General features: G+C 42.0%; 1 protein-coding gene across 1 annotated transcript; it reads right to left on the minus strand.

The window, feature by feature from the left end:
- SSR1 (signal sequence receptor subunit 1) lies at positions 1–15,797 on the minus strand. The gene is made up of 8 exons (XM_080379977.1): positions 15,606–15,797; positions 13,514–13,632; positions 11,697–11,784; positions 11,262–11,524; positions 10,357–10,433; positions 8,615–8,693; positions 7,522–7,615; positions 1–5,316 (listed from the first exon to the last, which is right to left on the minus strand). The coding sequence occupies exons 1-8, from the start codon at positions 15,679–15,681 to the stop codon at positions 5,249–5,251; spliced, it is 864 nt and encodes a 287-aa protein (XP_080236103.1). The 5' UTR covers positions 15,682–15,797; the 3' UTR covers positions 1–5,248.
- Between the last annotated feature and the right edge of the window lie 9,580 nt (positions 15,798–25,377).

Raw genomic sequence — 25,377 nt, forward strand, 5'->3', positions numbered from 1 at the left:
TTGGTGCCATACTCATGCTTTATTTAAAAAAACTACACAATGCTAAGAAAAAAATAATCAAGTTTACTTTAAAACAAAAAAAACTGCAGCCACTTAAGAGATCTGATCTCACTTATAAATGAAAGTCAGCAGGTAAGAAAGTAAATTTTAATTTAACATTTCAATTGCAGTACATCATCTGAACTTAATCATCCAGAACAAGCAGTCATTCTTAAACTGACTGTTGATTGTACCTATACAAACAATCATTTCTATCACTTGATTAAAAAAAAATCCCTGGGAAAATTTAGAGATAAATGGAAAAACATAAGAATGTTATTTAGCCCCGTATAAACTCTTGCAGAAACTGAAGAAACTTTCTGGCTTTGCTCTTCTTTTGTAAGTTAATTGCAATTCCTCTGTGTATTTAAGAAAAGTCTTAGCATAAAAGCTGCTAAATTCTGTTCAGTGAGGGGATTAAACTGGTATAACATGAATCTATGTCATTACCATCAAGTTACACCTAGTGCTGTGTCCTACTATCTCCATGGAAGTGTATTGTGCAAGTCTCAAGTAACTTTAAAACACTCCTGAAACAGCCCTTGTGTCACTCCTATGAGGTAGGTACTGTCCTTCCTTTGGAGAACTGCCTCTTAACTGCTGCTCCGTACATCAGGCACACTGAAAAACAGGACAACCAGCCTACACTATTATTTCACTTTCCTGCTGCTTCCCTGAAATCAGAGAGCTTTCAATTGCAACATTTTGTTTAGCACCATGCATTCCAGGAATAAACAGTGAATGATGCTTTTGGTCGTATCTGTTTCAAGGTAAGAACAATGTTCATGTAACTGTTTTGAAACAAGCAGAAATGCTGCTATCACTTAGTCTGCTCCACTCACCTCCACAGCATGCAATTTATTTGTTTTAAAGATGATACTTCATTTTAGTCTGACAGCAGACACTCTTTCTGAGGTTAAATGGTATCAGGAAAAAATTAACTGTTGTCACAAATAACAGCATACAGAGGGCTACAAGTATCAAATGCAGTTCAAATGTCACTAAACTGATGCTTTGCTACCACTGTAGACATGAACTCTAAAGCAAGTTTTTTCTTAACCCAAGTACAGACTTGTTAAGTCTTCAGTCTGAATTAGTTAAGGAGCTGTGAGAAAGAAATAGTGGTCCTTCACACTAAGGCCATAGTTTACTTGTGGTCTAAGACCATTTCATCATTTCCTACTAGTAAGGAAGAAACCCCAGTCTGCATCTTTGGTCACAATCCTTGCTCCTCTTCTCCTAACCTCACACAAGCAGCTGTGCAGCTGTGCAGTAAGCTTGCTGAAAACCAGGCTGGTAAGGATGCAAGTGTACAAACGCTTGTGCTGCCACGTGGAAAGGGGTGGCACAGAGACAGGCAGAATTGCTACTTTTCCATCTTAAAGTTCATGAAACTATATCCTACTCAGCTGATAATAATGATATCCAGTAACATATCTGCCACACTAAGCTATCTGAATGTGCTTAAAAACTGAGCAGAAGTTTCAAGTACCAAAATAAAAGTTGTTGATAAACAGAATAAAGCAACAACTATGTTCTCCCATTTGAAGAAATCCAATTGTAGTAGACTGGCTTATTCACCAGACTAATGTAAGAGATGCCAAAGTTCAATTACCACTACACATGAGAACGTTATTGCTAAATTTCAACTGCAGCAAACTTAACAAGAAACAAGGAATTCAAAACTGTTACTTCATTTATCATGCACGATAGCGGACTGCTGGGTACTGTTCTTACAAACTGCTTCTGGGTGAGAAAGTTACTATGAACCATCGACAGTGAGTGCCAAGTTTTAAGATCAGAAAGACAGTCTTGGTACAACTGCACTTTCCTATTGCTAATTCCTATGCCAGGTGCTAAACTGTTTCTTCTTTCATGCTTAGAACATAAGCATTTGGATGTTAACCGCCGAGCGCAGAAGGATGCTGAAACCTTCAAATACTTATTTCACAGAATCACAGAACAGTCGGGGTTGGAAGGGACCTCTGGAGATCACCTAGTCCAACCCCTGCTGAAGCAGGGTCTCCTAGGGCTGCACAGTCACATCCAGGCGGGTCTGGAATGTCCCCAGAGCAGGAGACCCCACAGGCTCTCTGGGCAGCCTGTCCCAGGGCTCCGGCACCCTCAAGGTGCAGAAGTTTTCCCTCCCGTTCAGACGGAGCTCCCTGTGTTGCCGCTTGTGCCCGTTGCCCCGTGCCCTGTCGCTGGGCACCACTGAAAGGAGCCCGGCCCCGGCCTCTGGGCACTCGCCCTTGAGGTATTTGCAGACATTGATAAGGTCCCCTCTCAGGCTTCTCTTCTCCAGGCTGAACAGGCCCAGCTCTCCCAGCCTTTCCTCACCAGGGAGATGCTCCAGCCCCCTCACCATCGCCGTGGCCCTCCGCTGGCCCCTCTCCAGCAGTTCCCAGTCTCCCCTGAACTGGGGAGCCCAGCACTGGACCCAGCGCTCCAGGTGCGGCCTCAGCAGGGCCGAGCAGAGGGGCAGGATCACCTCCCTCGACCTGCTGGCCACGCTCCTCCTCACGCACCCCAGGGTCCCGTGGGCCTTCTTGGCCACCAGGGCACACTGCTGGCCCACGGGCAACTGGCTGCCCACCAGCACTGCCAGGTCCTTCCCCGCAGAGCTGCCTCCCAGCCCTCAGCCCCAGCCCGTGCTGGTGCGCGGGGCTGTCCCTCCCCAGGGCAGGACCCTGCGCTGGCCTTTGCTGAGCCCCATGAGGTCCCTCTCCGCCAGCTCTCCGGCCTGCCCAGGCCTCGCTGAATGGCAGCGCAGCCTTCGGGTGGATCAGCCGCTCCTCCCAGCTCTGTATCGTCAGCGACTTGCTGAGGGCGCTTCTGCCCCTTCCTCCAGGTCACTGATGAGTCAGTTGGACAGCTGGGCATTTCTTATTTGTACAGTGCCTCAGTCCTTCAGCTTCTCTAAGTCCTGTCAGCCTAAGATTTCTAAAGGTCTAACTTGCTCTAAAACACAATCAGAAGGGCTAAACTATTTATCTGAACAAATAAAACCAGGATATTACAAATTAGTATCCTCTGTTCTGATCCTTTGTCTTTTTTACTGGAGCACTACTGCATCTAGAGCAGCTCTCACCATCACCCCCTCAAAAGAATACCTTCCTATCTCAGGAAGAATTTAGAGTACACAGTTTAACTATTAGCACAACAGATAAAAACCAAAATCTCTTTGATTTCAGGTTACAGACATAATCCAAGAGAGGGAACTTAGTAGTTCAGTACACCAAGTGCTGTGATAGCTATAGGGCTTTAGTATACAAAGCACTTAGACACATTGTTGAATCAATGCAAGTTTGAATGGAAGCCCATAAACTCAAACCAGCCAGATTACATCATTAAAGGCAAAGTTGCTCCTCAAAACTGAGTGGAGATACCTCCTATGACAATAGCATTCAGCTGTTTGCTAAGTGATCTGTACAACTATTCAGCACTCAACTATTCAAAATACTCTGTCTGGGCCAGCTATATTGTCAGGAAGTTGACCTAAGAATCTTTGGGGCTGTTTTTCCTATTCTTATATTTTCCACAGCAAGATGAGTCAAGAACATCTTCACAGTTCATTCTGGCAAAGTGTATAGTAACAGTACATGTCATTTCAGAGTTTAGATGCTTCAAACACACTGTGATATGATTTGCAAGTATTGCTCAGCATTCACCGACTCGGCAGCTCAGTCCCTGCAGAGCAAGTGCAGACCTAAAAGAGCACTTTCACACGTGGAGATCAGGAAGGGGAGGAAAAAGAAGAAAGCTGAGGTCTCAAAAAATCAGTGCCTCTTCCTGAGCTCAACAAGCTTCCAGATAACCTTCAGACACAGGATGAGATGCAGCTGAGATGCAAACAATTAATTCAAGCCTTGTCCACGTGCCTGAATGGCAGCAAACTGACACTCTCCATCATCTGCTCTTTTTACTGTTAAATTCCTAAATGCAACAGATGTGGATCAATACCTCAGTACCTGGTAACCATGTAAGCTGTGCCTGCCGTGAAAGAAATCCCATTTTGATTGCATATAGCTCTTCTGCTTTAGCACTGAACTAACATGTAGTTAATAATGGATATACATCTGTGTTACTAGTAGGAAAGCAGAGGCAATTAAAAAAAAACAACTCCAAAACCTCAGACCAACATACTGACCAGTGGGAAGAAGTTTGAGATTTACAAACTGCAAAGGGTGAATTAAGTATTTTGCCATTTAAAAATATTATGTCAAACCAACAGTTTTTCAAATTCAGTTTCAAGTTTGTACAGTAAATGCAAAGTCCTTGCCTCACGTAAAGCTTTAAGAAAAGTCCATGTTTTGATATATATGACATTCTAGTTTTTGTGAGAGAACCAAGAACTTACTGAGACATTTTTCCTGGCTTATTCAATAATTTCTGGAGTAAACACTGCAGAGCTACCACTATAATCAGAATACTTAAGCTGCTGGCACAACTCAATAACTAACAATTTAACAAGTTGGGTATAAAAAAATTTATGTAGTAATACCAATTCAGCACACAAATTCCATGCTTCACAAGTTCTGCTGCTGTGTAAGAGTATTCCTAACATCTATGCAGATAAGTTCAGATTTTTAGGTCACTGCATGCCCAGATCAAAACAGCAGCAAAGTATCTACCACTACGAGCAGCTATACCCAATTGTGCCTTTAGAATGCAAACGATGCAGAAATCTAGATGATCAGTGCCTTGCCACTGAAATAGGACCACACACACAAATTTCAGTGTGTGCAGACTGTAGAGAAGAAAGTTACTTACTGAAAATGAAAAATACATACAGATTCTGATACAGACATGACACAATCAAGACAGATTAAGCCACTAGACATTCAGATTAGGGGAGGAGAAAATTTCTTCAAAGACAGCATACAGATGACAAGCCAGCATTACAAAGAACTCTAAAGGCACATTTCAGGTAACATGGTTCTGTTAAAACCAACTGCTTACACACGCAGGCACAAATCTTAATGGCTACCTCCCCCCCAGCCCCCCAACAATTAACAAAACAAAAAAAAAAAAAAAAAAAGAGAAGTGCATTCTCGGTAATATTAACACCACTCAGTTAATCTGTTCAGTCCAAATGTTTAGCAGTATTTTCCTTATGGTGATATGGATTCTCTGCACTACTCCAATCCAAAAAAAAAACCCAAACAGGCAGGATTAGTAAAGGTTCAACTGTTGTACTAGTTAACATTTACTCATCAGAGCCCACTGATCTCTTCTGTGCCCTCTTGTAGGGCAACCTCCTCGGTGAAGCTTTATCTAGATTTAAAAAAGAAAAAAAAAAGTAGTTACACCAATTGCTACAGATAGTTCAGATTAGATGTTGTATCCCCGTGTATTTTTCTCCCACCCAAACACAAGCCAAACTGCCCTTCCAGTGCAATGCAGCACCATAAAAGCCAGTTCAAACAAACTATTAAGGCTTCTGAACAACTAGCATCATAAACAGACGGTAATAAAAATCCCCAAATGTTCCTACTCTGTAACATCATCCTACATCTTGGACTTAATGACAGGCTTACAATTGTCCTTTAGAATGACGGTCCTTAAATAGGTAGAATTTCAATCCCTGCAGTATTGTAAAGAAACTACAATAGCTTGTATGAATTGCTGAAGTAATTTGTGTTATCTGTTTACTTAAAAATGCGTATTTTCTTAAACAGAACCATCTCCAGTAATTTCATTGTTTACAGAGTAGGTACAAGCACAAGGAGCAGCCATCACACCATTACAAGCCAATCAGTATAGTATGAAGTATCTTTCAACAATAAAATAGTCAAGAACCTCTGAGGATCTTGAAGGCCACACATGTCAAAAGATTCTAGTATAGAGTTTTAATTAAAACTAACCTGGAGCTGAAGAAAACCACAATTTAAACATAGTTTTTTCCTAGACTTCTGATATTAAGATATGAATACCTATTTAGCTTAAGAAAGGGATGGGGGGCAGGACCCAAATATTGACAGGATTTGAACCCATTTAAAGACAACTTGCTCTTTGGAAAAAAATTAGCATTTATAGTTTCAGCCTTTCTTGCTAGATAGAGGTTTTTCAAATTTTGTGTCTAGATTTTATACTATCATTCTTTGGAATGGACACCGTAGGAGAAAGCTTACATTTTTGGAAGTAAAACACTAGTCCTTATACCCATGTAATGAAAGTACAGCTAAAAGGGTGAAGAATCCAGAAAAGTAAAGTCCTCAACTGCTAGCACAACTTCCTATCAGAGCTAAGGCCTCTAGCCATCCTACACCGAATAAAGCTCAGAATATGCGCATTTTGTCAAATCAGGAGTCTTTTTCAAGTCAAGGTAGCTCCTGCAAAGGCTTTTCAAAGCACATCTCTTGTCTAGGATGCCCTTTGTTTTAAGTAAGGCTATCTCACCTCACACCAGCCAAGGCTACTGGTGATAGGAGTTCACCTGGGATAAGGAAGATAAAACCTAACTGTTAAACTATTATACCCAAGACTGAGGGTCATTTCTCACTGAAACAAGACACACTCAGCCATTAGTCACGATTAGTCCTCCACCTCCCTGGTGTACCATCAGCTTGACACTACACCAAGGAAGACAAGATACACATCTGCATTTTAGACAAAGGGAACTGTTAGAGGAGACAGCAGTATTTCAGCAATATTCTACTGAAGCTACGTTACTACAATATAATCAGAAATAATGCACACATTTGTAATATATGAAAGCATAAGTTTATATGTATAAAAATGGGTTTGTGTGGTTGCATGCATCTGTGCTGTAATCTTTCCCTGCTCATGCTACAGCACCAATCACGGCATGCAGGAAGCTGTACTTCTACCCATGCCTAATTATCACATGGACAACACATTAAGCACTTCCACTCTTTAGATCAGCATTTGCCTCACCTCTTCTACTCTGCACTGAAGCCACAGGAAAGCAAAACAGAAGAAACAGCAAAAGAAGTTAGAAAAATCCACAAACACACAAATGGTCTGAAGAAATCAGATATTTGCCTTACTGTTGGCATTTCAAATACCAAGTAGAACTTAAGTCATTCTGGACTTGTGAAGGAATTTAATACCAAGACTTAACGTGGCTTTAGTTAATACACACTTCCAATGCTTCTTTAAAACTTTGATCTATAGGCCAACTTCCAAACAATTTACAGGAACTTTGAGACAGTAGACATTCTCCTACTTAAACCTCCTTCATGACCCAAGTTTTGGATAGAGATTTCACACTGTTGAAAGAGAATCTACAGAACAAATGCCACTGATTGTCATTATCACATAAAGCAGTCGAGTCTGTTCTATACAGAATAGGCTGCTAATGTAGTCATCTTATCAATAAGCACAGTGCCTTAAACAGTTTTTTGTTCCCTAGAAGAGATGTATGCTGTTCTGACAAATTGTTATCAGCTACTTATTCAGTTACAACTAACTGATTAACTAAGTTACACTTTAGTTTGTGAAAGGCAGACTACTTACTTATTTGATTTAAAGTTTCTTGGGGAATCCAGCTCATATCAACATCATTCTGATTTGACGTTCCCATCTCTACTTTCTGTACTGGTCTTTTCCTCTGAAAATTCAAGAAAAAAAGGTTTTTCTTTCCAAAGTTTTGATAGCACAAGTATCAGAATTAACTAGTAATGCTATATTTAATGAACTGCGATTATTTCACAAAGAGACAAACTTGAGGCCTGTTGAGGGACGAAGCTGTCTTTGTAGCTTAGCTTTAACTATCTTTACCATTAGCAATGTATTCACCTAAGCTTGGCATTGCCACTTCCCATGCCTCACAGCACTAACTCCACACAAAGGTATCAAGACTTCATGCATGACTGGGCAAGTTCGTTATGTATGTTATGAAAAATGGCTGATGATTAATCAAACTTCGATGACCGGTTTCACTATACCTTCTTAGATTAGCACAATGTTCTTGTACGTTACCTTGCAAAACAGATTTCAAAGCACAATAATCATTCCATACTTCTTCCCAAGGATAGCTACTTCAAAAGTACTGCGAGCCAGACTGCACAAAGACATAACCTATGCATTATATGCAGATGAGACTTAAGCTTTCAACGGCTTTTAGTTGCCAGACCACTTACACAGGCAAACCCTTAGCTGTTACAGCATTATAAATGGAATCCAGAAGGCTCTAATCAACATTGTGGGCAAGTATCGGTAAAAACTAAAGGAAGGACTAGACAGCTGTTTCCCCCCAAGTTTGACCTAAATTAAACTAACAGATAGAAACAAGAGACCATGGGGAAAGTCTACCTAGTAAGTATTGAGTCAGTAGCTGCACACATCCAGTGACTGGAAGGTATCAAAGCTTCCAGTTCAACCACTTTGTGCCAAAGAGCATTAGATAAGCAATCTAAATGTCTCTAATTATGAACTTTCTTTAAAAAAACTCTCATCTTCCCAGTAATCTCCAAGGTCTTCATTCTAAAAGTAAATCTTCTAAAGTCCTACCTGTACCATCACATGCCAGAAGCAATTACTGAATTGCTTTCTTTTCACATCAGCAAGGTCTTGAACGAACAAGTACATAAGAAAACACACTACCCACCTTCCTAGATTCTAGTAACTGATGTAGGCCAACAATGACAAGTAGACCAAGTCCAGCGAGGAACATGTACATGAAGATCCTTTAAAAAACAGTTTAAGAAACCATTAACTAAAAATCTTAAGTGTTTAAGATAAAGTTTACAACACAGCATAGAAACTAAGCCTAGCTTTGGCCTCATGCCGACCTGGATCTTTCACAGGAACTTTTGGGGGAGGGAAGAATATGAAACAGAAGTGCTAACAGATACTAGACTCTTCCATTTCAGAAATGGTAATCCTGAGATTAATTCTGAACAACAGAACATTTGAAAACTCAAAATGGGAAACAGTCATAAATAATTACTGAAATTTAGTAACTGCAAGACTCTTCTGCAGTATTATGTTTCAAGACATTGGGTCACAGGTAATATTTATATTTGACAGCTTTAGCCACTTACAAAACCCTTAAAAATCTCTTATACTTTTAGTACACTACTGGCAAAGCAAGTACTGCTAGGATACAAGTTGACTGGCAACAGAGCTTTGAAAGGCCTCGCTTATCTTGCTCTGTGTTCCAGTTAGAATTCTACCTATGCAAACAACCATTTTTTAAAACTCTGCGTTTTGGTTTGCTTTGAAGAATTCTACCGAAAATACCCGTTGATACTTAGCAAGAGGTAAACAAATTATATCTAAAATTAATTTGGGGAGCAGACACGAGTTTACAAGCAAAGAATCTATTCAAAGTTGAACATCTTAACTCAGATTTATGATAAATGAAATTATGGAGTTAAACTACAGAGGAGACTTAATTGAACATCCCTGTTTTAGGGTAATTATCTAGTCACAGGACATGAACTCAAACTGGTTCTAATAATTTGAGTTCTTTTGAGAGCTCATTTACCAGAGTATCACACATTACATGTGACCAATTGTTCTTTCATTTATGCTATTCTATTTGAGAAATACAAATTAATGCAATACCTATTTCTTCAGGCTGACCTTTTTTACAAGCTTACTCAGCAGGCAATTTCTACCTGTTGCAAGAGTTTTAAAATATTCAGCATTGTCTACAAGTATTTCTGAAGATTATTTTTTTTAACTCACAGGTTTTCTTAAAATTCTACTCCAGTGTTAGAATATTTAAAAGCATTATCAGCACAGCATATGCTCGCAAAATATAAGGCGTGTCAGATGTACTTAGTCTTTGCAACAGAAAAAACACTCTTGAAAGATACCTGCTACAGAGATAGGTTCGTGCAACAAAGCATGAGTGCAAGTTCATCTATCTCACACTCCAAAAGCATCTTTCAGTTTACGTGAACCTGGATTATACCAGAGTGCTCCAGAAGAAAGTTATTCCAGTCTTCACAGCAGGACCCACAGCCCAATACTATGGATCCTCTGCCCTTTAACTCTTAGGAAAAAGCACAGTAGCGTAACAAAAGCTTAACAGCTTTGAATCGCTGTGCAGCTGTATAACATCAGGTCTTAAGCCCTGTAGGCCAAAGCAGATGTGTAAACTGCTCACTGACACAGTACCAATCCTTAAGTTCCGTAATATTAATACAGATCTTAATTTTGGGAAAAAGTTTGTATTTTCAGACTATTGACCTCGTACACGCCAAATGCCTGCTACACCATCAGCAGAACACAGTAGACCTAACATTCAATAAAATGACAATACAAGAACTATTCTTGCTGGCACTGCCAGTAACCTGTTTTACCAGTATACCAACTGAACTGGCATTCCAGCTGCCTTACGTTTCTCCATCCAGCCCATCTTCTTTTTCAATAATTGTAACAGTTTGATTGAAGACAGCATCTTGAAACACATTGCCCTGTAACAAAGTTTCCACATGACATTTTAAAATAATTTCTTGGCAAGAGATACATTTGTTACATGCTCAAGTTCTTGGAAAAAACTCTAGAAATTAACAACTGCACCAGACTTAAGTTTGTAAGTAACCCAAGTTTGACTCAATACATAAAAGTGCAAACTTTTTGGTGCAAGTATAGAGAACAATCTTGATATCACCAAGAAACTCACATCTAGCATTCAGTATGTTATTTCCTATAACATGAGATATTACATATGAAGGGTTCTTATTAGAACAATCAAAACAACGGTACAGAAGCTTGTTGAACTGTGGGCTGCACTAAAAGAGAAGAGAAGAGAATCCCCCATTTTAATCCCTGCTTATACTTTTAGATAGCCTTCCCCAAGATTGCAACCGCTGGACATTTATTTGCTCAACGTCAAGTCTGCAGAAGGGATTTAGGTTGATTAAGTTTGTCAGCAAAACCCAATCTGAAAAGCACAGTGAAATGTAGGTTACCCTAAAAGAAGGCTTTAGGGTTTTGTTTTTGAAATGAGCAAAGCCCACTACCACACAGTTCTAAGCCTTCTATTTCTATTCTATATAGAAGGCTAATTCTAGCCTTCGCTGCTGACATAACTTTAAGGCTAACATATACAAAGTAGTGTACATGGGGGGCTATGGTGCAACATGTAGATGGTTGCTTACTGTGCTTATGTACCGACTGATCTGCTTAAAAACCACAAAGGCATTCACTTTCCAAAGAGGCAGTAACTTCACTAGGCAGTTCCTGCCTAACATTTCTAAATCAACTAGAAAGATTCAAATGAATTACAACATCAGGCTTACGTTTACATCTCTGTAGTTGAGATTGATAACTAGTCCAAAAGGACGACCACCCATGGGCTCAGCAGGAATGAAAGAGTACTCAAACGTGGCTTGTCTCTGTGGTGGAACTACTGTATTCAGAGGGAGAGCTGTGAAGTTCTGGATATAAAACTGGTAGTCTTGAGGATACCGGAAAGAAGCATCGAGAGACTCAACAATGAAATCCTCTGTACCCTTATTGGTGAAGCCTACCAAAAATTTTACGATGTTGTTTGCTGGAAAGTCTAAAACAAAAAATATTCAATCATTAGAAACTTGATACACCATACCAAGACTGTTTCTAATCAGACAGTGTCTAGAACAGATTCTGGTTTTTAAAGCTTTGCTGTTTTACACACACATTGATATAGTCTAAGCAACAGTAAAGAAGATGACAGATCAGCACAGGTCTCTTACCTTCACCTTTCACAAATAAGATGGTTGTATCAGCACTAGGTGAGGCTTTAGGTTCTCCTGACAAGTCTTCTTCCTCTTTTTCTTCTGTCTAAGACAAGAGACTTTTTTGAAAAATCCTATAATGAACAGTGAAGCAAAGACCACACTTGTTTCATGAGAATCCCATACATCAAAGCACGCAACAATGGCAAGCACTAGTATCAATTCCTGCAAATCCTGCAGGATTAGCACAGTCTGTTCTCCCTCTAGATTTGTTTAGCATCATTTTCAGCATTTATCCTTCTACTTGTATTTGACACAGTGACAAATCTGCACTGCATTTAGCTGTATGGAAAGGTTTATAATCAGAATGCAACAGCAAGGTCTCTGTTTGGGGGTGGAAGGAAAAGAATAGAATTTAAGTGTTAAGGGTTCACATCAAAGCTATTTCTATTTAGAAAACAAGCCTTTCCAAAATACATGCAACTGTAGGGCAAATGAGTTACTTTCACTACAGAAGGAGTGTTTATAGAAGCTTACTACTTAGTTTTAATTAGTTAAGTATGTATGCCTGGAAATGGCTACGCTGCTGGAAGTAAGTTTGTGGATTCACATGTTCAAGTCCATCTTTATGATGATTCACTTTTTAATTTGGCAAATGCCAGCATTAAGGACTTATTTTCCACACAGGGATCACGGGACTGCCACCTCCCCCTACCAAATAAAAATAAGGCTGACCCCATCTTGAACTGCCTGAACAAACTGCTTGCGAGCTACACGGATCATTTTATCTCTCTGCTTAAACCAGCGGACAGCCTACTGGATGAGTCTTACATGTACCATAATCTAGGTAAGCCATGAGCCAGGGCTGAGCACCAGAAATCAAAGGCGCTATGCAAAGCTATCTTCTATTTCAGTGACAGTTACAAGAAACTGCCTAAGTGTAATGTTTCCCACCCAAGTCATAGACTATCTATGAAAAGCAAATTACATTGAAAAGGTTATTTATTAATATTCTGTCAGCACTGAATACCTAGCGTATCTTCCAGTTAGCAAAGCTGGTCGACCACAAGTTCACAAATTTAACATCATCCATAAAAATCTAACAGACTCAAAGAACAGATTACCATACAAGTCTTCATTTTTATTATGCATGTCTTCTCCTAATAACGTCCCAAACTTTCTTAACTTTACACCAGAAATTTGAGAAATTTTAGTACCAATTAAAGTACACGAAGTGTCTAACAAGCCTAATGCTCTACTGCTACAAGCAGATCACATAGCTACATACAGTCTTTCACTCTGTCAAGCTGAAGCAAGTGACCCTGAACAGCAATATGACCACCGGTATAACAGGCATACCCTGCAACAAGTGTCCGAGATTAGGAACGTAGCAAGTCAAACCAGGCTGCAAAACAAGGTTTTCAGAATTAATCCTGAGCTTAACTAAGAACTAAGATTCTGTTGCCCCTTGAAAATCAGTATCAAAGAAGCCAAAATGAAGTAGCCCTACACCCCAATGTCCTTCTGAATTTACCAAGATGCAGCTTAAGCTGGAAGAGAACTACCAGGGCCCCCTGTGAGAATCTCGTTCTCTCGCTTGCTATTCTTTGTGAACCGTGGGTTTGGTAGTCAGAAAACTCCATGTGGTTTTTCAGCTGGTAATGCAGGGAGAAAAGATAAATCCTTCTGAAACTGCAAGTTTAATTGGAGACTTGGTAACAGCTATTTGGAAATAGCAATGTTATTAAACTCACATTTAAATAGATCTAAACTATCTAGCTTCAAGCACTTCTGGTCTAATTAATACTTATGAAGTAACATTCATGTACAATTACCAAGTCTGTTGGCTCATCCTCTTCAACTTCAGCTTCATCATCTTCATCTTCAACTACTGTATCTTCCACAGCTTCCTCATCTTCTGTAGCATCTTGAGCTGCAACTAATAAACTTGAATCTACCAAAACAAAATGCAAATACAAGAAAGCCTTTTGAATGTCTAGTAAATCAACAGAAGAGTGACACTGTAGCACAACTGTCAAACTATTGTTAAAGAGTTTCTTATAAATCTGTCAAATACAGTGAAGCCTCAGTTACAAAAACCTCACAAATGACTGTGTTGATCTTTCAGCCTCTTTCCTTCTTTAAGAACTTTCTGAACTACTCATTTACATGCCAATAAGTTCAAAACCAAAAAATTTACAGCTCAATGACAAAAAGTTCAGCATTCACACAGCAACACTTAAAATCAGAGAAGGCAACCAACTTGCCCTAAAAGCTATTGTTTCATTTTTTAACATGTCATCATATGAAAATGTTTTCATTTTGTTTTGTCATTACAAAAGGGAAAACAAAAAGACATTGCTACTGCCAGGAAATTGATTTAGTAAGTACTGTTTCTTCTAAAACTAAGAAGTTTAATAAATTATTACTATGTCCTTTTCATCTAACGGTATCAGAACCTCCTACACTTCCACAGGCAGTTATAAAGTTACTACTTTTGTGCTTATTTCCATTCAAGTTTTCAAACATATAAAAAAGTACTTTTTAATATGAACTCCTCATTATCATCTACTACTATATCCGCACGAACCACAACAGCAGCCAGAAAAGAACACCCATCTAGAACATGGCTCCAGAGCAAGACTCCGAGTGCAATCGGATAATTCATCACCTCTTTGCTTTTACAGAGTCCAGTTTCATACATTCAAACACTAATATTCAAAATATTATTTGTATTAATACAGGACAAAGTTCTGCCTGCAGTTCAGAGCACATGCAGGCTAGACAGAGAACTTTTAAGACATATACACAAACCCACAGATCTTTCTTCTAATAAACCTAACATTTTCCAAAACTCAAAGCGTAGAAATGAATGGACGATTGATTTACAGAAGCCTGAAAAAGATCTAATTGCTATGAGTACACGTTTAAAATCAGTATTTAAAAATTTTCCCGGGGGAATAAGAATCCTTGAGTAGGGCAAGTATATCCAAGGATTTCAGGATTGTCAGAAGTGGAAAAAACAAATACAACCCCTCCTCTTCAGTGTCTTTACAAGGGACACTCAAAAGGCTTACTCAACCACGTGCAACATTTAACGGAAGAGTTAACTACAGTGATTTTATGTGCTGGAGTTTTAAACTTGAAGCCCACAAATACTTTTTTTTTTTTTTCTATTTTAAAAATTTCGTATCCGAACAGGGTACAGATAAGTTTCGGGCACTCTTCCCAAGCAACTGCGCTAGCACATTCCCTTGGAGCTCTAACTCCCGGCCTTCCCAAAAGATGTCAGGAGGGCTGATGATGTGGCAGCAGGGGAGCGCAGCGCTGTCCGTGCGGGAAGGAGCGCGCGCCGCAGCCCGCGGCAGGGGGACGGGGACAGCCGCCCCGGGGGGGGGGGGGGGGGGGGGGGCACCCGCCCCTCCGCCAGGCCCCGCAGCTTCAGGTAGCGATCAGGTAACGCCGCGGTGCGAACGGGTGAGAGGTGCCCGAACGGCACCGGGCCGGGGGAGGCGGGGGTAAGCAGGCGGGCAGAAGCGTCTGCCGGGGCCCCGCAGCCGCCCCGGCCGGGACCGAGCGGGACCGCCGCGCCCACGCCGGTCGCCCGGCGGCAGCAGCGCCCAGCCCCACAGGGCAAACCGCGCCGCGCTCCGCCGGGAAGGCCGCACCGGGGATTCGGCCCGAGCCCAGCACCCCGCCCCGCACCGGCCCACGTGCGCGGGAGGCCCGCGCGGCGGCGATGAATGAGCAGCGCGCGCTGCCCGCTCCGCGGGAGGGTGGCGGGGCCGGCGCCGGTGCCCCCGGCCCGGTGGGGGGCGTCCCCCTACCCGCCACCCGCAGCTCGTCTTGAGCCCGCCGCGTGCTGCCCTTCGGCGGCCACCCCCCCGCCGCCTCGCCGAGCGGCGACGGCCGCCGGCCTCCCCTCACCTGGGCCGCCGCCGAGCAGCAGTACGGCGGGGAAGACGAGCAGGGCGAGCACCAGCAGATGCGACAAGCACCTCATGGCGGCTGCGCCAGCGGCAGCAACTCCCCAACACCCCCGGCGGCCCGGCGCCTGCCGCTGCGGGCCGTCTAAATGGCGGCGGCCTCCATCCGGGGCCGCTCCCGCTCCCGCCCCGGCCGCGCCCCCGCCCCGCCCCGCCCCCGCGCCGCAGCGGACGTGGCTCCGCGGGGCAGCAGGCGGCCGGTCACGTGGCCCCGACACGCGGCTCCCCCGCCCCTTCCGTTTCCAGGTCGGGGCTGCCCTTCGCTCCCCGCTTCAGTGGGGGCGGGCGGGCGGCGCGGCCCTGGGCGCTCAGCGCGCATGTGCGCGGCGGGCGGCGGCGCGGGCTCGCTGGGCGGGAGGCGGCCGGGGGGGGGCTGCGGAAGGGCCCGGGAAAGGCTGGCAGCGCCCCGAGGCGGCCGGGGAAGGGCCGGGGCGCCCCTCAGCGCCGAGGCGGCCGGGCAGGGGGCTCCCGCCGCAGGAGTAGGAGCGCCTCACGCCTCACGCCGGCCGTACGAGGCTTCGGTCGCCGCCTGGAGAGCGCTGCATGGGGCGGTGGCGCCACGGCACCCGGACGGGGCAGGGGCGGCAGGGCCAGGTGCCGTGGGCACTGGGCAGCGTGAGGGGCTGTGCCCTCGGCTCAGCCTGCTTGTAACGCAGCGAGTGCCACTCGTGATTTGTCTTCGCTGACGTGTGAGGGGAGGGCTAAAATCCGGTGGAATCTTTTCAGAGTAGGCTGAACGTACATACTAACATCAGCCTCTGCAAGGGGCAAGGGTAAGGTGTATTACCAATCCAGCTGCTAGCAAAATCTCACAATTCCGCGTTGCTTTACCATAACTGGTTTTGAGCCACGTGTTTGATCGTTTAATCGAAAAAAGGTTTCCCAAAGCATGATAGGCAATGTGTGTGAAAGTGATCAATTTTCTTTATCCCGGTGGATCTTCTGTTAAGTGAAGTGTAAAGCATATTAATACAGACAGTCTTCCCAAATCCCACAGGCAAAACATTCAGTGAAAATACCAAAGCCAAAACCAGCCCCCAAGCTTTCCCTTTTCTCCAACAGTTAATTCAGTGACTTGCGTACAGGGCACAGTGAAATATGGGAAGTGTTAGGTCACATTCTATATTTTGCACAAACTTTAATTTGACGTTTGAGCATATGCAGCTTGCTGTGACGGCAATGAGTCTTTTGTCTTTCATTTTCCACATTGTTTTCACTCATTTGATTTTGAACCTACAAATGACACCAAAAAATATCAAAAGTTGCCTTTCTAGCTAAGCCTTATCTTAATCGTGTTTCTAACATGCTGAAAATGTTACTGAACTGCTGTAAAGTATTGACTGAAGATGAAGTGTGATTATGAAGAAGAACATGCATTACTACTGATAAAAGTATTTCCAGTCAGATAATATCCATCCAATGGTATGATACTACTTTTTCTCTAAAGGTCTTTACATTTGTTTAATGTAATGATCTTTGGCCAACCATGTTTGACTTAAACTAGTCATGGTTTTGTTGTAGTTGGGGTGTGTGTGTGTGTGTGTGTGTGGTTGGTTGATTGGTTGGGGCTTTTTTTTGGAAAAGCAGCCAAATATTTTTTTTCCTGGGGATGAAAAAGAATACTAGCTTGCTATAGGAGGTTTCCTCTTTAGCAATGTAGGATCTGAAACATTCTGTGTCTTCTAAGCAGTGACTACGTACATATGCTGCTTTTCCACCTGAGCTAACTGATGCTGATGTTACTAATCAATTAACTAGTGTGGTGCTCTTACTGACTTTGCATGTGGTGGGTGCACAGAAAGGTGTTAATTAAAGGTGTGTGTGAAAATAATCGAGATACCTTGCGAGCAAAACACTTGCTGAGCCCAGCCTGACTGCAATATTACAGCTGTGTCTGAACACTTGTTAGGCTGTGGTTCTTCTGTGCTAAATACTCTACCCATATTAAACAATTTATAATCTGAAAGGAAAAACTATGAATAACAAACTGCAGAGATTTTTTTTTTTTTTTTGCAGACTGCTCTGTGTGTGTATTCACAGACATAACAAAATAAGCATTGGCAATATACATTGATAATAGTTACAATATCTAATTGTAACTATTAGATCTAGCATCTCTTACGTCAGATGCTAATTCTGAGAGGACTGGCATTCACTAAGAGTTCCCATTGCCCACGGAAATTCTGTGTGTGGTCACAGTTATGTGCAAGCATTGTATTGTTGCATTTAAAAAGCTTTTCAATTAGAAATTACAAGTAAAACTGTTATTAGGAAAAATGCCTTCAGTTTTGTAACATATTACAAAAAGGATGAGTATTCTTAAAGCCTGTGGACTATACTCGTGTGTCCAGTTTCCATGTTGAACTTAAATGATTTTCCCAATTGTGTGTTTCTTTTTCTGAGATATCAGCAAAAGGCAAATAAATATCTATGTACATATAGAGAGACATACTTCTGCATTGATACTTGCTTTTGGCATGGCAAAGTGTTTAAGAATCTACCAGACTGACTCTTCAGCATTTATTCAGTGGCTTCTAGGAGAGATGGATTCACCAAAGTGCTTTTAGGAGCAGTGTCATACATGGAGTCCTAACCTGTTTTGTGCTTCCTGTTTCTCAGTTTTGGATGGCGTACTTGGATGTCTCAGGAAAAAGCTAGCTGAAATCTCACTAGGACAGTGATCTCATTTGTAATGTAGAAAGAAATTTTGATTATGAAATCAGGAAGCCATTTTCACTTGCTCCCTGATTTTTCCTGGAATTTTACATACTAGGAAAATGCTGGGTGCTTTTTGGTTTGGTTTTGTTTTGGTTTGTTTTTTTCCTCAGTTGTTTTTCTCTGGACTTTGTTTGCTATAGCTGTCCATACCTTGCAGTGCCACCATACGCCGAGAACTGCACTACTTCCTGATTCTCTTCAGGTTCAGGTCAATGCAATAGTTTTGAGAGTAACCCCCCCAATCCGTTGCACACTGAAAAAGTAGCTCATTGTTTTTGCCGGGACTTTTCACGGGCTCACAGGTAAGACCAATTTTTGTGCTTTTTAGGAAGTGTCAAAAGCTGTAAAATTTTCTTCTAATAGTTGTTGATTTCATACTCTTCTGTATTTTGTCGTGCCTGCTGAAATCAGAAGAGAGAACACTATACTTCCAAAAGAATTGGATCAAGGATTCTCTCATCATTGCTTTTTGTAGTTTGAAGAAATAATTCTATGGATATGGAATTCTGAGATTATTTTTTTTCCTATGAATTTCTGTAGTACTTTTCATAATCACAGTTACTATATGTGGCAGTTATTAAATGATTCCAATGAGAGTCTCCCACTTGGACCTATCAAGCTGTTGTTACTCTCTCGCACCACTGATTATAACTCTGGGGGTTGAACTTGAAACGGATGCAAGCAGAAAGTCATATCGCAAGCCTCAGTCCTGGGAGTCCTGTCGGCTGCTTCCCACTGGGTGGTGGTACAGGGGACAAACCAGCGTTCACAGGATGAGGTCTGCTAGATTTTTGCGTTAATTGTTGGCGGTTCTTTTCCAGTGCATTCCCAAGTTTTTTTCTTCACAAGGAAGGAATTTTAGTTACCCTATTGCAGCAAAATTGTCTCAAAGGCGCACAGATTCATTACTTTTATCTGAAAAAAACAGGGTGGGTGGGGTGGGTAGTGGTACCTCTCCGGAGAGCAACCTGATACAAATACATGGAGAAATTGTGTTCCATGAGCTTGACTAAATACTTAGATGCTTCTCTGAGAAATGGAAAAAATCAACTGAAAAATCTAATAATCTAGATAAATTTGTCAATGCTAGACATGATTGCTTAATCAGATTTATGAGTTCCATATGCTCCCTGTAATGGCAACAGGAAAGAAGCTTCGGAGCTCCCTTTGGCCCAGTTCAAGGCTGCCCACCTTAAGACTCTTTGTAACACTTTGGTTGAAGGTTGGAGTTTTGCAATGTATACAGCTTAAAGCATGCAGATTATTTTTGGCCACCAGGATTTTTATCTTAGGTCTGCATGAAGAGGAGAAACAAAGCTGTTGACACCAAAAGATAAAAAAGCTATTTTTATTCCACAGTGCAAATTAATTAGTGCTGCTAATTCAGTGATAGCCTGGCTGTTTGGTGATCTATGTCATTGTGGATGTGGAACTCGTAAATCTAGTCTTTCTCACCAAAGAAAGGGTGCTGCACTGTATAAACGGGGAACTACAAAGTTAAGAGTCCTAATTTCTGAAGAGTTCCCCAATTGCATCTAAGTCTGTTAGTTGTCAGACACTAGAAGAGAGAACCTGTCTACCTTATCTTCTTTAAATGAAAGATCAAATGTTTGGAGTTAAACAGTTTAGCTGTTAAATTACTGTGTATAAAGAATAAATAGCATGTGCAATGTTTTTAAATTCTGCAAGAAAATTTAGCCTGAGAGTCAAAGTGAATTTGTGGTTTTGGTGGTACTAGAAGATTCATCGTGTCCATGTAATTATTTATCTACTAATCCTTATATATTGGTTGAAATCTAGCTGGAAATGCAAATCAAACAAATTGGTCGGTGTGAGAGTTTGCTTGTATTAGAGCCTAGGCGGCACAGTGGCTTAAGGTACCAGCATTCCCTTTCCCATAATTTGGAGTCATAGCGTGGAAGAGTTCAAGAGTGGCAATGAATCCGATGGTGTAGTTCTGGATAGCTAACTGGCACGCCTCACAGCTGCTGACAGTTTGTTCTGGAGGGGCTCGGGGCTTACACAGACATGGATGTTGTTTGCTAGTGGCAAGCTCTGAGGTGAAAGGCTGCAAACTGCCTGCCCACAGTTCAGCAACCGATCCCATGTGTTTTTCTGGCATCAGAAGTAAAATGGCACCAATGTCTACTGGTATTTTGTTTGCCTAGTGTTCCAAGTCCCTTGATGCACACTTTACTTGGTTTTGTACTTGATTGTACCACATTACAGTCCTGAAAGAGAGCAGGGATGTCTGGTTGCTGCAAAGAAGACAAGCCCATTTCTGAACTCTGTCATGTCAATATAGTTTGTCTTCTCCAGCAGGTCTCTATAAAAATAGGGGTGTGATGTTGATGAGGCATAAGCCTTTGAAGTGGGTGAGGAAGAGGGAAAGAGGACATCTCTGTGCTAGAAGGTAGCAGGCTAATGAGATCCTAAGCGCTGCTAGCGGTGTTCAGGTGTCCTGTAACAGCACTTCGTCACAACCTTATCCTTCTGCGTTTATATAACAAGGTATATGGCAACATACATACGTTTTACTGACTATGTGTATTCACACGTCCCTGGAGTAGCTGTCTAGCCAGGAGCTAGTAGCAAGTACTCAGCTAGCAAGCTGAGGAGGCCTGCATCTCATCTTGCATATTTATTCTTAAGACATTAATGGACTGCAGGGCCCTCGTCAGCTTCCACACTCCATTATATAAACTCTATATGAACACAGACAAATGAGAAGCAAGAGAGAAAGGGGCAGAGTGCACAGTAATATTTATGTTAGCAGTGCTCACTACATCCAACCAGCCTCCAACCTCTAATTTTTATCATTGTGAATAATGATGACCTCTCTTCAATAACTTGATCTTGGAAAGTTTTCATTTAATTAATCTATTGTCTTGTGATTGCTACATTTTTCATGTACTTCTGTAACTAAACATTCATGGCAATAACATTTGGGACTCAACTGTAATTTATATCTACCATGACTGTCTTATAAAAATTGTCAGCTGCAGTAGCAATGTTTAAGGACAGACTGTCAGTGATAAACCCTGAGCTGGAACTAGTGCTTTGTGCATTCTGTGTGGAGCCTCTTTCTAGTATGTATCTTAAAACATTCTTTTAGCTATAGAATCACAGCTATCAAATGTAACCAGCTGTTCAGATCTTTGTATCATGCCCTTCAGTCTGATATTCAGTTATCTTCAACTAACTTGGGCTTTTCTCCATTAAATTTTATCTCATTGGCCTGAGAGAGAAGCCTGTAGAATAAGTTACAAAACAACGAAACCTTTTTATTAGGCACTCTTTCCCTGTGTGGGACATAAGGAACATCAGCTCCGGGGCTTGCCTGGAGAAGGTAAAGCCTGCAGAGTAAAGGAGCTGTAGGTTCAGTTCACATAATTACTCTCCGTTCCCTCTTTGGGTGGAAGTGTCTTCTACAGGATTGGTGTACACTCTGTGACACTGGACACTGCACATAGACTACTGTACATAAATAATTTGACTGGTTTGGGCTAATGCTACAATGGAAACCTTCGGGTTTGTTTTAGGAGTGAGTAATAGAAGGATGTAACACCTAGTATCACAGGCAAAGGGATACATTTTTCTGAATTATTCCCAAGTGACCTAGAAATCTGATAATTAAATCTCAATAGGCATTATAATGATAGTAAATGAATATGATAGTAAATGAATATGATAGTATGTGTAATGCTGGGCATAACTATGTGGTTACTGGAAATAATAAGCAATAATTTGAAGAGTAAACTTCCTTTACCAGGAGGCACATGAGAAATGTGATGAAAACACTGAATCAAATAGCTTTCATATTCAGTCCAGCAAAAAGGATTACTAAGACTTCTGTGTTCTTGTACTATAGTGTCATAGATTAATACCAGCCTGTATCTAAGTCCCATGTAGCCACTCACTAAAACAGATGCACACACACCCTGCCGGAGGGATGGGGAGGAGATCTGGGAAGGAATGTAAAACTTTGGGGCTGAGATAAGAACAATTCAATAATTGAAATAAAATAAAACCAAAAATAATAAAAATTATAATGGAAAGGAGGGAGAAGGGAAGAGGAATGAAATCCAAAGGAAGGGAGGAAATAAAACAAGTGATCTACAATACAATTACTCACCACTTGCTGACCAATGCCCAACCAGTCCCTGAGCAGTGATCCACAGGCCTTAGCCAGTTCCCCCCAGTTTATATACTAAGCATGATGTCCCATGGTATGGGATACCTCTGGCTAGTTCGGGTCAGCTGTCCTGGCTGTGTCCCCTCCCCATTTCTTGTGCCCCTCCAGCCCTCTCACTGGCAAGGCCTGAGAAACTGAGAACTCCTTGAATTGAATTAGTATAAACATCACCCAGCAACAGCTAAACCCATCAGCATGTTATCAACATTTTTCTCACACCAAATCCAAAACAGCACTGCACCAGCTACTAAGAAGAAAATTAACTCTGTCCCAGCTGCAACCAGGACATAGAGAACCTTAATCAGCTGGACAGACCCACATGTACATTCCTCAAGGATTCAGGAAAGATCTACCTTTTTCTCCAAGGTTTTCTTTTCAAGGGTAAAGTTCTTCACTTTTTCTTGCAGTTCAATAATACTTTCACTCTTCCTGTTGTGTTCAGTGGTAGAAGGATGATCTGCGTCCTAGTGAGTGTAACAGTAGGGAAAAAACTGTGTTTGAACAGACAGAGAACCAAAATTTAGCACAGGGTTCATCACTGTCTTTCCTTGGAGTTAATTGAAGAGTAACCGCGGTGTCTTGGCCAAGACCAGTTATGACAAATGGCAAAGAGAATTAATAGTAGAAACTGGAACGTTCCAGTTGTCTTAAGAGCCCGAGCACAAAAGCTACTGGTAGGTAATTAAGATTGTATGTATTCCATAGATTTGGTTTTTGAGTGTTAAAATACAGAATGTATTCTGAAACCTAACATAGTGTGTGCGTTTGAGGCCTTCTGAGCCTCTGCTAAGATGTGTTTAGTAATGTTAGTAAGGGAAGAGAATCTAAGAGCAGGCCAGTGTTATTTGTCATATATGGTGAAAGAAAAATTGTATTTTAAGCCTAAAGTCTGTAGAATAGGGAAATAAATTATAACCAGTAAGAGAACATGCACACATAATTATGTATGGAGTAATCAATAAATAAGAAGGCCACCTATGACTATGGTAGAGTTGTCAATGTTAAGAAAGAATAAAAGGGAAACTGAAGATTCAGTTAAATCCTAGACATTGCACTTTATACTATGGGAAACGAACAAAGCAGATCCCTTTTCTTTGTTGGATGGCTTTATGTACTGCTATTGGCACATTCAAATCTGAACAGTATGTTCTGGGTCTGAACACTCTTTTCTTTCCCTGCTCAGGGAAGGAGCAAAGCTCTTTCCACAAGGGAAAAAAACACCTTTCTTAGACCTATAAGAATCACTTTATTACTTACTCAGTTTTGCAACTAAATGCAAACATGCTGCATTTAATTCTGTTTTTTATTTTATTGTGGCTCTATTTTTCACGCAATTTATATAAAACTTTAGCATAGCAAATGAGTAAGTGATCTAACAAGTGGTAAAATAACATATGTAACCTTTGCCAGATGCACCAGGAGTGTTATCAAACATTATGAAACAATGATAGAAGGATCATCAGCTGGAGGAGATGCTGACTTTTCAGAAGCTGAGATCTTTCAGAGTCACTGGGACTCATGACACAACCTGTTGCTGTCACCATCTCACCCAGGTACTGGTGGTTCTGTGCCTTGGTTGGTGGGACACTGCCTGTGCTGGGGTCACCTTCAGCTTCTGGCCCATCTTTGCTTGTGGATCAGCCCCATTCCCACTCCACGCTCCCTCACCATTAGCCTGGGATTTCTTGAACCCTGAACTGAGTACCATGGGACCTCGGTCCCAGGCTTCCCACATAGTTCCTAATAAATCTCCAATTCTTTGCTGAAGACTGCAGCTGGGCCACAAAAGTAGATCACAGCCCTACAGGCTTCTGCATCGAAAGTGACCCCTGCCTCCAGGTCCCTGAACTCTTGAATGGGGAATGAGTGAGGGTGTGGGCATTTATAAATCAGATGTGGCTAACCTCTGCCATCTAGCCAACAGTCGTTGTCAGCTCAGCAGAAATCTGCTGGCTCTCAGGAGCCTCATATCCTACCTGGATGCCAGTAAGAAGGTGAATACTGCAGAGGTCTGTCACAGGACCTGTCCATTGTAATATTTTTCTCAATGATCTGAAGGGGGCAAAAGTGTTTGCAAGGTTTGCAGATGGTGCCATATGGTGGTGGTGGGGGGCGGGGATAGGGGATGTGGGGCTGCAGTGCACAGCTAGTGCATCTGCTTGAGCGCAGGGCTGGTACCCAGAGGGACCTAGGCAAGCTGCAGGAATGAGCAAATGGGAACTTTATGAAATTCAACAGACACAGAATCCCACAGCAGGAAAGGAAGAGCACCAGTCAACAGAACAGGCTGTGGACTGACAGAAGCTTCTGCTGAGAAGGGCCTGGGAGGTCCTTGTGGATGCTAAGCTTCCATGAGCCAGCAGTCTGAAAGGCCAAGAGCATCCTGGGCTATATCAAGAGGAGCACAGCAAGCAAATCAAGGTAAGTGACTGTTACCTCTCTAATCAGTGTTAGAGTGCATCTGGAATACTGCGTCCAGTCTTGAATCTCCCCAGCACAGGGAAGATGCAAACAAAACTGTATTTAGAAGTTCTGCAAAATTGAAGAAAGAGATGTCAGACTTTGCATCATTTACAATCTGATCCTTTCATGCCTTTTCCCCTTGAAGAAGTTAAAAAAGGCCATTATCACACCTTTTTATTCCCTCATTTACTTCAAATAATAAATTGCAAAGTGTTTGATCACTGCTTGAAGTGAGATGATTGCATAAATGCCTGTGTAAGACAGAATTCCACACTTGGACTCAAGTCCAGTGAAGGACTTAAGAGAAGAAGTGCTGTCTTACCTTTAAAGTTCTTAT

This window comes from Falco punctatus (assembly GCF_963210335.1).
Source record: "Falco punctatus genome assembly, chromosome: 3".
Taxonomy (NCBI): domain Eukaryota; kingdom Metazoa; phylum Chordata; class Aves; order Falconiformes; family Falconidae; genus Falco; species Falco punctatus.

What these genes read in the sequence shown, in the direction of transcription:
- SSR1 (XM_080379977.1), bottom strand. Translation starts at nt 15,681, where the DNA reads ATGAGGTGCTTGTCGCATCTGCTGGTGCTCGCCCTGCTCGTCTTCCCC. An exon ending in GCTGCTCGGCGGCGGCCCAG is followed by an intron (nt 13,633 to 15,605) that starts GTGAGGGGAGGC and finishes TTGTTTTGGTAG; the next exon opens with ATTCAAGTTTATTAGTTGCA. An exon ending in CTTATTTGTGAAAGGTGAAG is followed by an intron (nt 11,525 to 11,696) that starts GTAAGAGACCTG and finishes TTTTTGTTTTAG; the next exon opens with ACTTTCCAGCAAACAACATC.